At 40.0% G+C, this 15,409-nt stretch overlaps 1 protein-coding gene across 3 annotated transcripts; it reads left to right on the plus strand.

Annotated features, from left to right (window-relative positions):
• The first annotated feature begins 546 nt into the window (after nt 1-546).
• On the plus strand, nt 547-12,379 carry fam53c (family with sequence similarity 53 member C). Of its 3 annotated transcripts, none has more exons than XM_042094042.1 (5): nt 547-1,162; nt 4,625-4,867; nt 4,978-5,035; nt 6,899-7,743; nt 10,571-12,379. In XM_042094042.1, the coding sequence occupies exons 3-5, from the start codon at nt 5,029-5,031 to the stop codon at nt 10,844-10,846; spliced, it is 1,128 nt and encodes a 375-aa protein (XP_041949976.1). In that variant the 5' UTR covers nt 547-1,162; nt 4,625-4,867; nt 4,978-5,028; the 3' UTR covers nt 10,847-12,379. The 3 variants fall into 3 exon arrangements, with proteins under 3 accessions (XP_041949976.1, XP_041949979.1, XP_041949978.1); XM_042094045.1 differs by having other exon boundaries at nt 4,675-4,867; XM_042094044.1 differs by having other exon boundaries at nt 4,715-4,867.
• The last annotated feature ends 3,030 nt before the right edge of the window (nt 12,380-15,409 follow it).

Genomic DNA, 15,409 nt, shown 5'->3' on the forward strand with positions numbered 1-15,409 from the left:
GCAAATGGTCTTGCACTAGGAAAAGCTGTGCCGTATACCTAGTAGCAGACGCTACTATCCAAAATGACAAAAATAATTTTTAATCTTAACCATTACTAAAAAATAATACATAATGTGTAGCCCTATTATATTTTTTAATAGTGATGCAGATACTAAGCTCCTAACTGGCTGCCTGACCTGGCTTAGTCTTGGCCTAACAATGCTGCTACTAAGTCTATTGATGATGATGATGATGATGATAACGATGCTGCTGCAAATGGTTTTAGCGGATAAAGGATGAGTTTCAAAATGGCAAAGCCTTCTAGGATTGCCTTCTCGGCTGTTGAAAAGGTAGACGTCGCAGGGTTCTGAGAAACATCTAACATAATGTAGGACGATCTCAACAAATTACATTCTGGTTGTAGGGCTCTGAAAAACAAGGCAGTGGTGGTTTACGAGTTCACTCTGACTAGTCGAACGTACTATGGAGCTGGTTCACGCATGACCTACACTTTGTAGAGCACGGTAATCACATATTGTTATTGTAGGCCACAGAAAACCCCACTCCCCTGAATTGGTTTCGTCCGATGTTTGTCTGACATGACACCATCATCAACATCCCAAGACATTAATAGATAGAGATGCGTTTTGAAATCTTAATTTACATCTGTAGTCTTTCGTTTCTTTTATGATCAACGTGGACGTCTGTCTGTCCTACAATTCTGCCGTATCATGGAACCGTTGTGCTTTCAGGAACTGTGAATGTTATTTATGAATTTCTATCACTTAACGTTACGGGCGTAAGTTAGCTAACTAGCAATGATAGCTAGTTGTTTTCATTTATAATTGAGGGACGGTGTAATTTCATCAAGAGCGTGTTTGAATATTCTTAACGAAGCCAATATTAAACAGTGAAAAGTCCTGCCGATTGTGGAATTGATATGGCTCCTTATTCTGACATATTTCGATGAATGGATCATCAATTTCATGAGTTAGCTATGCTATTGGAGGTCAGTGCGATAAATACAATCGACTACACTACAAGGTTAGCTTGTTAGCTAACGGATAGCTCTTCATCCTCCATATCTAGAAATTGGTTTATCCCTAGCAAGCAGTAACGTTAACGTTACACTATGCAAGATGGTTCAAGGCCTCTGCATCCCGGTGTTTCTCAGTTAGCAAGGTAAGTAAATATATGTACATGCATGACTACATTTGTCGATTACATATGACATAATATTCATATTTCAGGAATGAAGTCATGGCATTTTCACATTATTGTAAGGTGTTTAAGCTAGCAAGCTACATTGTCGTGCTATTGTCAGGACGGTTCGGCTGTTAGCTAGCATTCAAGAAATCAGTAGCCAACCATCAAGATAAACCATAATTGTATAATCTTGTAACGATTCTCCTCTACAAACAGTTGAACATTACAGTGGTTCCACAAGACAGGGTGGACGTTGGCGTTGTTGCCATGTCTTGTTAGCAAGCTGTACCATTAAGTAAGCTAGCATGCTTGCGATTTTTTTTCCAGCTAGGGTGGCCACATAGTTATGGTTAGTGTAACGTTAACGTTGTTAATATGAACAAAACCTACGTCAAAGAAATATTATCGTCGAAACCGTGGTAACGACATTTATTCAACATGACCCCAACTATAACCATAGTTAAAGTAACCGCCCATGCATGTACAGTAACGTTATTTTGCTAATTAACCAAACATTAGATATCGCTAGCTAGCGAGGTAACGTTAGCCAGCCATGTTACCCACCAACGTCTGGCTACAGGACCTGGTTCAATCTCAGTGTGTGCATCTGTCACGATGAGACAAGCAGCTCAGCATTGAGGCCACATGTGGTTTTGTACAGTAATTAAACAGAGAAAATTATACGTGAATACGCGTATGGTTGACTAAGTGCTAAGAGGTTGTTTGCACTGTAAGCGTCGTAAAATATCTAACGTAAGCTAAGGTTAGCATCTAGCCATCAATGACTTATATTAGCCGTCTATAGTAACAAGCTCATCTGTATGCAAACATTTATGAGAGCTGTTCTATTATGTCTCCTGCACAAGCACGAAGTACATTGCAGAATGCTATCTTCGAGAGCATTGGCAGCTGCAATGCAAAGGTGCAACGTTGTCTTCTGAAGCGATAGATATCAGCTAACGTAGCTAGCATTAACGAGTTATGGAGACATGCGAAACATTTTGGTATGTATTAGGTAAGTTGTTGCATGGAATACATCTAATTATTGCAGACCGGTATCATTAAATTATATTCAGTGAAGAGGCTGTATTGGCAGTAGTCTAATATGTGTCAGGTCGGCTAACGTAATTCGATGAAATTAAGTTGCAGTCAGCCGGACGTTCCACTATGATGCAGCCTGTACAGGATAATTCTAAGCAGATAAGCTAATTCATCCCATTAGCAATGCATCATTATAGCTAGCTAACTAGGTAGTTAGTTGACGTCAATTAGCCAGGGCCTACATAAACAGTGTAGGCTAGTCTAAAGTGACCATGTTATTGACAATTGGCTATAATTACAGTGCATGAAAATGCACTGTTGTGTTATCCGAAGTCTTCTTATTCTTCCCACCAAATTTCTGCGTCTAATTCAGCTTCAACCATTTAATGTAGAAACTTCGTTTAAACTTTGTAACGTAGGTCTTGAAAAGGACACTTGAGGAATGTATTTTTCACTTTTGTAAACTTTATACTTAATGACAATAAAAAACAAGCTTATTTTCCCCCATAGACTTTGCATGGGCACTATGACATCACAATGGGCTAATGAACTTGATTTGCACCTGTATCAACTTCCAGCTGCTCAACTAGGCCCCATCAAAAAGACAGTTAAACTGATTGCACCTGTATCAACTGCTTTCTGCTCAATTGGCCAACTCTCTCCATGTATCTTCATTCTACAAGGATATAAGGCACATTCCATCCAACTTTCTATCCATTCATCCTCTTCAAACCATTCACTCATCCACCCATTAAACTATCCATCAACATCCATTAAACAATCTGCCTATCAACATCCATTAAACTTTCTGTCTATCAACATCCATTACACTATCTACATTCAACTTTTAAACTATATACTCTGTCTCAGGCTTTAAGCATACAATCTGGCTCTCTTAAGACTACATATTCTGTTCAACTATTTCCTCTGCCCACAACTGTTTCAAAATAAATGTCCTCACTACAATAATTCACCATTAAATAATTTAACTATTTAAAGTACTCAACTATTTAACTGTTCAGCCATTTCAACTGTTAGTTGTTATCAACTATGACTCCTGCCAACTATTTCCAAATATAAGTTTGTTTTACATTTTATGTTAATATACAGTATGTTTATATTTTCATGCACTGGTAATTTCCTCAAAATTACATTTTCTAGTTATTTCTATTGTCGATGTTAACGTTATTTCCCCTGTCCGTAGAGACACAACCAACCATTGGTACATCAATCAAGCAAGTGTTCCATTCCATCTATAAAATACACTATCTTTGCAAGTTAAGCCATCCTTGCACCAGAAGACTTTGACATGTTTTGTGAAAGATTCTTGAAAGATTGTAGTCTTTTGAGTATAGCTTGATTGGGGGGCATTAGTTAAGACTCCAATCTGTCAAGAATCTTTCCCAAAATCTTGTCAAAGTCTTCTGGTGCAAGGAGTAGCATTAGCTGCCTACATTGTCTCAACCTATTTATAGAATTAGATTCTGTGTCTGGTCAGTTGTTTGGTAACATCCTAGCAACTGGGGTCTTGTACAGTGTCTACACTTCGGTAGCTCTTGGGTATCTTCTTAGGCCTATACTAGTTTCCCCACATGCCAGAAATCAGTGAATATGTTCTTTGATTTCTGGTCACCTGTGAATCCCAGCAAACACATAACCTTTAGAGAACCTTTAGGGAATGTTCTGGGAAGGTTCCCTAAAGGTATTACCTTCAGAGGACTGGAAACAAAGTGGGGGTAGCTTGTCCTCAGAACAAAAACAAAACCCTGTGTAGAGTTTTTCTAGGAAGGGAGGGTTGAGCTACCTCTCTGGTGTGTTTTGGTCCTTGGTTAAAATATAGGCCTATGTTGTTTGGACAAAAGCATCTTCTAATACATTTAAACATAAACAAATGCAACTTGCTGTGCTATCGCTGACTAAATGTCATGTTCTACTCATATACTAAACTGATTTATGCCAATAATGCTTGTATGATGACATGCAAATAAACTATGACAAAAATGCAATGGTAACTGGACTGAAAACCACATGTAAGTCACCTTGGTCATGTTGAGATTTATTGTGGTCTAGTAATTTACATAAAGGTTTGCTATGGTTGATATAGTGGTGGTTGTTAAAATGATATCATTATATCATAAAATTATGCTTTAAATGGTTTAAATTTGTACACCACTCTCGCCAAATATCATAGGGATGGATTGTAACCAATTTTAAAAAGTTAAACAATAATTTATCTGTTCTGGAAAGTTGGTTGTAGCTTACTGGCCTCAAGCATAGCACTTCCTTAAACTCAGTCTTACCTTAATCAGTGCTAGTATGTTGGTGTCAATCATTTTGGGAAAATATTTACTTTATAACACATAGTCTCAGCTTTTTTTTTCTTTTGTCTTTTTTCAGGTGAGGGAACTGTCATCATGAGATTGTAAGACTGTGACTCTTCCCTCCAGGTGTGAGAGAATTGGAATTACAATTATTGATCCTTTACAGACAGACAACGGTGTCAAGGGACAACTACCACTCTCAAAAAACTCTTCCCCATTATCTTCCATCTTGCTCCTCGTCATGTCATGATCCTGTGCGCAACCAAAGCATTGCAAAAACAGTCTGGACCTCAACACCAGCCAAAGGATTTGCAATCTGGTAAGGATGGTCTTTCTTTTGGTGAATGAGCATCTTCCTATGGCTATGTTGGTTTTGTTTTTGTTCTACCGGTTTCTAAAGTGGTGCCCTAATTATGTCTCTTTTTACAGTCCCGTCCAGTAGCCCGTGCCGAAGAACCTTGCTGGCCTACAGATGGCTTGATGCCTGGTTAGTGTTAAAAATAATTAAACACTGGTTTCCATAGCTCCTCAACTCAATTTCACAAGTGATGTTAGATGCCAGAACTTCAGAACCAGAATAACAGCACTATGTTAGTTGGAAATGTTAATGAAATTGCTCCATGTAACGTTACACATTGTCAGTATACTCTGTTAGACCCCTCAGACTGTAAGTGTTTTATGCATATTTAGGTGTTTATGTACTAGTGTTAATGTGTGGAATTGCCATTTGAGGGTCGAGGTAGCCGCACTGTTTTGTCAAGATGGTTATTCCGATGGATTTTGTAAAAGGGATGGAAACTCCTCACCTTTTAGATTTAAAAACAGGTCACTTGTGAGATTCATGCAGATCCGTGGAGAAATTATTTGAGGGGTGTAGGGTTCGGAGCAAAGCAGATGTTTACTTTCTGGACTGCCCACATTCATCAGAAACCCAACCCAACTTCAGCCTGATATCACTACTCGCCACGTTTCACTTTGTGAAGAGAGTATGGGTACTCTCCATTGGGAAATACACCCAACACTAGCATCGTAATGGGTGTAGTCCTTGTGTTAACTTCAAAATCATTGGTCCAGGTTGATCAATTACATTAAGGGATTCCTAATGTTATTTCCTACCTCGCCTAACCTTATGCCTAACAAATGCAATTTTTTTTATGTTTGCAGGAGGTTTGCCCCTGATAAGCTCTGACCCTAACATTCTAACCTTAACCAACGCACTCCCAACAAACCATCTAGCAAAAACAATTGAGTACTAGCCAATCAGAAATGGAGTAGAACACCAGCGGGAAAACCCTAATTTTTGTTCTTAGTATAGACAGTAAAAGGTTCTAAAGGACAGATTGTAGAAGCAGCTGAGAAGACCAGAGACATGATATTATACAAAATTGACAATATATTTTTGAGGCAAAAAGACACTGCTAATATACTTGTAATAATTAGAAATAAGCATGTAAAGTGACTGTCTTCCAAAAAATTCTCCCCGAAGAGCAAGTCCCCGCTTTGTCCACACAACGTTCTCATGTCCTCCACGCATAGTTCTCACCCTTACCTGTTTGCATTTCTGAAAAGAGCTGTAACTATAACTACGCACCCAACTTGGAACATTGGTCCCTGGTACGAGTCAGGTCTAAGGCAAGGGTAATCAAGGTCAAGTTTATTCAGGCACAAGGTCAGCTTTATTATCTCAGAAAGGAAAATTCAGGTGGTCAAGATTCATAGGTACAGACAGTCATTAGAAGAACTATAGATGCTGTACATTGTGTCTACACAATGTACAAGTGTAAATACTTCCGTCTGACTCCAGGTGCACTATGAAAGGCATATGCTAATTTACTAATCAAGAATGACCTCTGAATGAACAGCCAAATCACATTTCACACTCATATTTTCTTATATATATATATATTGTACAAAATCGCTAATCATCATGGAATTAGATATGCTAACTTCTGGTGGAATGCAGAGGCTATGTATGAGTTGATGGAATACAGGGTTACTGCTGTATGCAGTAACAGACATGTTGAACCCTCTCAATCTACAAATCTGAAATTTGTTTTTGATTTCCACTTTGCTACATTTGGCAACATTTTATCCAAAGTCAGATTGTGTCATTGCACCTATTGAAGTGGCCGAATTATGCCATTTGTTGTGACTTGTACATGCTGCTTGGGCTCCTCTTGCTGCTTTATATTTTTCTCTTGTGACTTTTGTTGTGCTACTACATCCATAGGTAGATATCTGTGGAAGATTATTTTCTATTGTCTTGTTATAAAATTTTAGCTTCTAGCATTTATCTTTTTCAGGAGAGAATTTTGTAATGTATTTTCTTTTTTTGTCCTGCCTTCTCCAGAGAGTAGTTACTGGCAGCTCTGCCCTCCTTCCAAGCCCAGCCTGCAGAGTGTGCTGAGTTCAAGCTTTCCCCCGGGCCCTGTGCCTCAGGGTCCTTCCACCGAACACCACCCTGAGGGGGAAGATCTGCACCGACCCCTGGTCCCAAGCACTTCAGTGACGGACCTGTCTTTTCCCGGTGCACCCCCTCCCCCCCCGCCGCCCCCCAAACGCCACTGTCGCTCGCTGTCTGTGCCAGAGGACCTGTCACGCTGCCGATACACCTGGCGGCCCAGTGCCTCAAAGGTCTGGACACCTGTGAACCGTCGATGCCACAGTGGAGGGGGAGCGGGGGGACCGTGTCCGCTTCGTGCCCCCAGCTCTTCTCTGAACTCGTCTCTACACTCCTCTTCCAGCCCTACGTTTTTTAGCCTCGCACTTTCCCCTGACTCTCCGCTGCCATGGAATTTCCCCTTTGAGCCCAGTGATTCTGCAGGAGGCAGTGCCTGTTGTTGTTTCTTTCCCTCGCCGTCCTCCTGTTCCTCCTCTCCATCTCCGCTCCATCCACCCCCTCCTCCGCAGAGGCGCTTTTCCCTCTCCCCTGTTCTCATACGAGAGACTGCCGCCACAATCCTTCCTCCACCTCCAGTTCCTCTCCAACCCACTGCCCCTCCAGCGGCTGTGCCTGCCTCACCGTCATCTGCATGCAGCACCCCAGCTTCTCTGCGCAGGGCCATTCCACCTCAGCTGCCACGCTGTCACTCCCAGCCCTGCGACTTGCTTCTGCTCAAACCTGGTCTGAAGCGCAGGAGAGATCCCGACAGACCTTGTGCAAGGCCGGTGCTGGACTTTGCTAAGATGACTCAGGTAATTTGTGGAAATTCAGGCTAAATTGTTATTACAGGTCATTTGCTTCAAACTCCTTTTGATTCTACGCTGACTTGGGGAGAATGAAGTTTCTGACATTGCCAATACATGACAGGAACGCTTGATATTACACTATGTAACATTGTTGATTGGGTCGCATCATGACCCTTTTAGTGGGTTTTTGACTAACTTTACCGTCTTAGCTTGGGGTGAAAAGGTACACATATTTATACCGAACTGAAGGTACAGGAAGGTAAAAAAAGAAGTGTACTGAATGTACCGAATACAGCCTTTAACAACTATACAAGAAAGTAATACAAAAAACAGTAACCCTAACAGAAAGTATTTATCTATAACATGTCATAATTTTCTATTTCGCATCATAATGTTATATATTTGTCATTGATGTTGGTAAATTCCCTAATGCTTTAGAGATAGATTCACATCTGTAACTGAAAACCACACACTTATTTTTTTCTGATTGACTTATAGGCTGTTTAATTCTGCACGTAAACTCAACAAACAGATCCAATAATTACTTCATTATGCCCTAGCGTACAGGGGCGCCTTAATACCACCTGAGGCCCCTGGGCTATATGTTTTTAAGCCCCCCCCCCTCAAACCGCAAATATTAATTATGATACCCGACCTGCGATCTGACCCGCCTATTTACATAACGTGCGCTTTTGGTTGATATAGCCTAACATGCAGTGTAGCCTATCATTATTGAGCCTATGTAAAACCTTTACATGAACAGGAACAGAAAGCCCTCCTTAATCACGTCAGCCTACCCATGACATTGCTTATCAAAAAGTCTAGCCTACTGCACGAAAACAACAGAGTTGAACTTTTACAACACTAGCCTATAGGCTAAATTAAAAGATGGGTTACACATATTGACGTTTCAAGCTTTTCAAAAGTGCATGTTTGTCGTGTCGGGGGGTTCCCCAGGAGGTTTTTGGAAATTCTGTCTACTTAACACACCATTCTAACGCAGATAGGGAGGGACAGAAATACTTTTAGCCTCCAGATGTGACGTGATTATATTGGCTATCTTATGCATTATCACTACATGTTAACAATCAGAAAACATAACATAGTTTGTGCGAATGGGTTAGCACAAACTTGGCTTTTGGTGAACGGAGATGCAGATCACTAATTCATTTCTTTGCGCAACAGCCCATGTTCTGTGTTCACTCCAGTGAGACAAGTGAAATAGGCCTACATGTTTTTAAAGCTGTTTCATTGCCAGGCTATTTGCTATGATATTTACCTGCTATGCTACCTGCTTCTGTTTTCATGGACAGTTACAGGAATCCACGTAATTTGTTTATCGTTGCTTCAATCCAACCCACGTTATCTCCATAGTTTGTAAGTTTGTCAGTCAGTTTCAGCCTAACTCCTCTACTACACCCGTTGGGATTTATTAAGTTTTGTTACCTTTTGTTACACTTTAGAAGAGAAGACAAAGGGGGCCTCTGCATCGATGTCATTGTAGAGCAGTGCGATGTGCTCAATTAGGCTAGCTCCAGAGTAGGCTAATGACTGACGCCGAGAATACGGACACGGCCGTTTATTATTATTGATTATAATTATTATTATTATTATTATTAGGAGGCCCCTCATTGGTCGAGGCCCCTGGGCTGAAGCCCAGGGAAGCCCCTGCATTAAGGCACCAGTGCTAGCGTAGAGGTCTGCGCAGGACTTGATTTTTCAGTCCCGCACCCGCCCACTCCCGCAATATTCTGTCCCGCTCCCGTATTAATGTGTCATTTTTAGTCCCGCATCTGTAACATGATGTCCCGCTCCTGCCTGCTAAAGCCCACATGCAGGAGGGATAGCCTATTCAGTTTTTCTTTCTGTCTCACGAAAGGAGCACACACACCTGAGAAAGTCTCCAGATGTCTGATTTTAAGTTTCTTGGTTCTGAATGTAGGCTAACAACTGAAGTAGGCCTAGTCTGGTGCCCTCTTCCTCTGTCATGCTTTTGATTTCGAGTTTTGACAATGAGCAGCAGGAACAAATTGAACCCACGTAAACGACAATAGGCTATAGGCCTGCTATCCATCAGTTATGCTTAAACCCTGTTTTTTAATGCTGCCTAACAGAACATCCACCTGAACTATAGTTATGACCACTACTTTAATAATTTCCATATTTAATTTTACGCACATATTTAATTTGCGGGAGTGCAGTGAATCATCGGTTTGTCCCGCACCCGCGAATGCACCTCTCTCATCCTGCCCGCTCCCGCAAAAAGTCTTTTGCGTCGGGACCCGCGGGTCTACCACGGGAGTGCAGACCTCTACCCTAGCGTACGGTTTATCAATCTAATAGCAATTGCTATTATGTTCTCTGTATAATGGTATAAATCTACCTCAGATATAACAGAAAAAGGGACTCTTAAATGTATATAAGTAGCCTGGCGAGCCAGACCCACATTAAAATGTAGGGTCTGGGCACTCACCGTTCGCAGTGCTCAGTCCGAGGGGCAGGATAATCAGTTGTCTTTCAAATTCCCTCTGCACGCAATAGGACGCAATAGGATATTTGTTTTCAAGTAGCAGGGAATTCAAGCCAAACCGTTGCAACTCTGCCATCAATCATTATGTTAAGCCCACCAAACGACTCTATACACGATTTCAATGGCCTGATTAAGTTTTGATTTCTGGAGCTCACAAACCAACGGAGAGTTGCTAGACTAGCCCTGGCAGCAAATTTAATTAGGGGCGCTAGGGGCGCGTCTAGATTTCTAGGCTAGTATATAAGTACTGAATTGTAAAACGGCTATTAAATTCTTTTACATTTTATTTTTACTTTCCACCAGACTCGGAGTTCTGATCCCCTCAGCTGTTTGGAACGTGGACGGCTGGCATGTGGCGGGGATGTTTGCATGGGTCTGGAGCCTTTCTTGGGAGACTTCAGAGGCCTGTATTCTCCAGCTGAGGGCCTTGGAAGGACAAGTATTGGGCCACTTAGTGAAAGTGATGAAGAGGAGGAGGAAGAGGGTGACGATGGTGACCCTGATCATGAAGGAGGACCACAAAGTGTTTTTGAAAGGGATTGCACAGAACTCGACATCTCCTTAATTGAGGAGAATTAAATATATATATATATATATATATATATATATATATATATATATATTAAGACATCTCCAACGCCCCACTCTTCATTGCCAGCATTCAACACTTCTTCAAATCCCTGTTACTTTACAGGGGCAGGGCTCTCAGGAACACCAACACTCAATGACAATGATCTCTTGACTACTGTCAATTAACCCAGGTAATACAGGTAGCCATGGATGCTGACTCTCCATCATAGTACATTCCAAAACCTATTGCTGAGACATTCTTTGGGTCGTGAATATTCATAATCCTGGACACACCCGATATTCCCTTAATGTTTTTGGATGTCTTCTTAATTCACCCTGAAGCTGACTTGGATAGAATATGTGGAAAACAAGTCTTTGACGTCTTGCTTTCTTTCTTTTTAATCTTTCTTCAAGTTTTTCCAGTAGTACAGTAGAATTTCTTGGATGATGGTGATGAATTTCGGTGTTTGTTCAGTTAAATTCAAAAGGGCAGTGTGGCATTGCAGTTTCCTCTGCAATCCTTTCTATTTTCTGGTGAAATGAGTGATCCAGCATAAGCCTTAAAATTCCAGTCTCTCTTTCTGTCTCTCTGGCTCTCTCTGTCTTGCTCTTAAAATGCTACTAGGAAATGAATTGTGTAGCTGTTGTCCTTTTACTGTTTCTTTTAAACTGTTTTCTTAATATTTCTACTCTATATAACTAATTCTCTGAAAATAGAGATATGTAGATATTAATAATGAATGCACTGTGTTAAGTCTAACAACAAAAAAGTGTCAGCAACCACTGTATTCTGAGGGCACATTGTAATTGTATTGTACAGCAACCATTTGTCTATAACAAGTTATGTGTAAAGATGTTAGCTTGGAGACTGGGCCAGGTCATTACTCTCTTCTAGTTATTATTATTATTATTATTATTATTATTATTATTATTATGATGTGTTATAAGATGGTTTGAAATTCCAAACTCAGTTTGTGTACAATAAAGTTTATGGAAATTATTTTACAACAAACAGATCATGGAAGATGTATTATTTATTTGTTTATTATTTATTGAATTCTGTGATAAGTGGGCATACAGTACCTACTAAGCAGAAGTGGTTTTGAGCTACTTTTAGTGTATTGTCAAATGGATATGGGACTGGTTCAAGACGATACTGACTGAGTGTAAATAGATTGTTGTTTTCTTTCTTTTTTTTCAGAATGTTATGCATCAGTCCACAATTCTGTCAAAGGAATATCACTCTGCAGTTTTTGTTTTATTTACATGTTTATTTCATGTAAGCCCACTCTAAGTATAATGTGCTCTCCCAAAAAGGGCACTGAACTGCATTCTCTGTGTCAAAACTTATGAATTTTCTCTGAAGTCTTATCTAAGAGGGTTGATACATGAAGCTCACCATAACTCAGCCAACAAACGAAGGAAGTGCATGTTCAGGAGAGTGGTAGCTTCAATAAGAGAGTGGTTGTCATTGCCTTGAAACAAAAAACGTGGGAGATGGTTCTCTCAAAATCAAAAAATAAACATCTAAAATTCTGTTAATTGATTATTCCTCATCATTGGAGTGACCTTTTTCTGTTTTTTAGGTTGAGCTGAATTGCTGATGGCTTTTTCATACAGTTGCTATGAGCTGAGGCTTTGTAATGGTAAGATTTAAACACCTAAAAAATGATAAAACTGACACTGCACTATAATTATGTATTAAGATAGCATACAGGTAACTTGGTATAGGTTAGTCACTACTGCAATCTGATGGTAACTTAAGAATGATGACATGTTCTGTTATTTTGATTATATCTAATTTAAAGTTGTTGACTAATTAATTTGTCATTTTACATAGAAGGCTTATTTAAAAACTAATCTGACCTCACACATAGACACTTTGGAGACCAAACTCCACAGTTCGCGTTACGTAGTGCCTTTAGTGTACGGTAAAGATCACAAGCCCAACCAATCTGGCCGAGCTTCAGCTGTTAGCATCGTTTGCTGTAGCTATGGTTTGGTGGGAGGTTTCTTCCTCCTCGCTCTCTTGTAGGCTGGCCTGGCATACTTTCAGTTTTATACAAGAGGCCTACAGGACATGCTTAACTCACTTTGCCTCTGCCTGGGCTACCCCTGTAGGGATCCTCCTTGGAAGAGCTTCCAGTGTCGCTCTGGCTACAAGCCCCAGACAAACGTCTTGCTTTCTGAAGCCCTCGGCATAGTTGCCGCCTCCATCCAACCTGGGCATGTGGTAATAGTCCCCAGTCCTGGTGCTGTAATGGGGTTCCCAGGTGCTGGCAGGACGGTTGCGCCGCTCACAGGTTCTGACGTACCATTAAACTCAGCAATCTGCTCCCTATTCGCTGTGTTATGCTGACAACACTGGCTACATCAGTCCTCCTACCTATTTAAATTTTATCTGAAAAGAAAAGGATGTGTTTTTCTACTATCCAGACTTTCAAAACATAGCATTTCATTACAATCAGGATAAAATGTGTCAGAAAATTATATTTGAGCTGAGAATATGAACAAGGCCTATGCACATATATATATACTTTATTTAGTTTTTAGACATGCATCTGGCAAAACAAGGATGTGTGTGCTATAGGCCAGTGGTTCTTAAACTGGGGGGGTCGTCAAGAATATGGGAGGGGACGCAAAATGATTTGCAGTCTGAATGAAAGAAAAAAATTCTAAAAGAAACATGTTTAAAACTGGGATATTCAATAAACTTAGAAGTAGGCTTACAATTCAGTGTTTTCAAAATGTTCCTCTGAAAGTGAATGCTCTGTTTACTTAAATCTCTACCTGCCCTCTTACAATAATGAGCTTGAAGATGCTGTGCGTGAGTTTACCAGTGATAGAACACTATGCAGCCTTCTTTTGCCTCAGGAGAACCAGTTATGCATTCGATGAGTAGTTATCCATATCCATAAATCAGATTGTCAAAGGTTGCCACTGACATTACGCCTTTGGTGTTGACATAGCCTAGCTCTGAGAGAAGACATTTTTTGTCTCTGCCACCAATGCCTATCTTGTAACATTTTCCAAAGTGAAACAATTCTTTGCCGGTGGTAGAGAAGGGGGTCGCGATACTTGGCCAAAGATTTTTCCGGGGTCTGGTATAGGCAATTTGGGGTCACTTTCCTTGTGTTCGAGGGAAAAGCAAAACTTTTGGCCATTGAAATAACACCAAATCAATTAGAAATACAATTTAAACAATGTTACTGTTGTAAATTACTATTTTACTAGGAAATGGATATTTTTTATGCAATATCAACACTGAGTGAGTGAACAGAGGTTATCAGCAACCCCCTGTCCTGTGTTCCAATAACACATTGTGTTTGGAAATCTGACTATAATTTTAAATGGCCAACTGATCATTACAAACAGCTGTCATGATTAGAGAAGCAATACAACTGGCCTTCTTTAGATGAGTTGAGTATCTGGAGCATCAGCTATTATGAGTCAGATTAAAGGGAAAAAATGGTCAGAGAGATGTTAATCTATTCTTGTTCTAAGTTCTAGTCCTAATACTAATCCTTCCTCAGAAAAGCATAAAAGTGTCTAATTTGAGAGACATACCTCACAGGTTTGACACTGGCAGCTTCATTAAATACAATTGTGCTCATACGTTTACACACCCATGCTAAAGTTGAATAAAAAGAGGAATAAAAAAATCATCTTTTGGAAATTGATTTTAGTGCCTTAATTAATCCAATCTTAATATCAGGCATAGGTATACACACCCCTATGTTAAATTCCCATAGAGGCAGGCAGATTTTTATTTTTATAGATCCAGGATACTATGCATCCTGATAAAGTTCCCTTGGCCTTTGGAATTAAAATAGCCCCACATCATCACATACCCTTCACCATACCTAGAGATTGGCATGGGGTACTTCCCACAAGATCATCTCTCAATGCAAAGCAAACCAGCTATTAGGCTAACTGAAATAAAACCATGCCAATCTCTAGGTACACAAGTGATCTCCAAACTATGCAAGGACCATATAGTGAAGAAGCAGTCAGCTATAATGGACTGGAAAGGAAATTTTAAAGTGACACCAAACATTTAAACGGCAGTGTAAAATGAAACACAAACATTTGATAGACACCCCAATTATTGTTATACAAATGAATACATGATTTAATCATGATTTGAACAATTATTTTGTAGACATTATTTCTCTGTTTGATTAGTCTGACATAATACCACGCTTGAAAGACACAACCTCTACGGTTAATTTGTTTTCGAGACTAATTGCAGGGACATAGCCAGGGTGGGGTAATGAGAAAAAAAGCACAGTACCCTCCCCCACTTCATTCAAAAAAGCATTCAAAAAAGTCCGTTATTTTTTACAGAGGGGGACACAACCCAACCTCTCTGTAAGCTAGATATGTCACTTAATTGTCAGGTCAGATCAGATGAGGCATCAAGTTTTCTTCATTGGCTGAAACCGCATAAATGACCTACCTATTTTTGTAAGTGGGCAATAAGTACATTACGTTTTAGACAATTTAACAAAAAAAGATTGCACTGAGAAGAATGATTTTGCAAGAAACACATAAAATGTGCAAGAAAGTTTA

The sequence above is a fragment of the Alosa sapidissima genome, chromosome 5 (assembly GCF_018492685.1).
Source record: "Alosa sapidissima isolate fAloSap1 chromosome 5, fAloSap1.pri, whole genome shotgun sequence".
Taxonomy (NCBI): domain Eukaryota; kingdom Metazoa; phylum Chordata; class Actinopteri; order Clupeiformes; family Clupeidae; genus Alosa; species Alosa sapidissima.

Bases quoted from the DNA above. Each gene is read 5' to 3' on its own strand.
- fam53c (XM_042094042.1), top strand. The intron at 7,744-10,570 runs GTAATTTGTGGA...ACTTTCCACCAG, and splicing joins ACTTTGCTAAGATGACTCAG to ACTCGGAGTTCTGATCCCCT.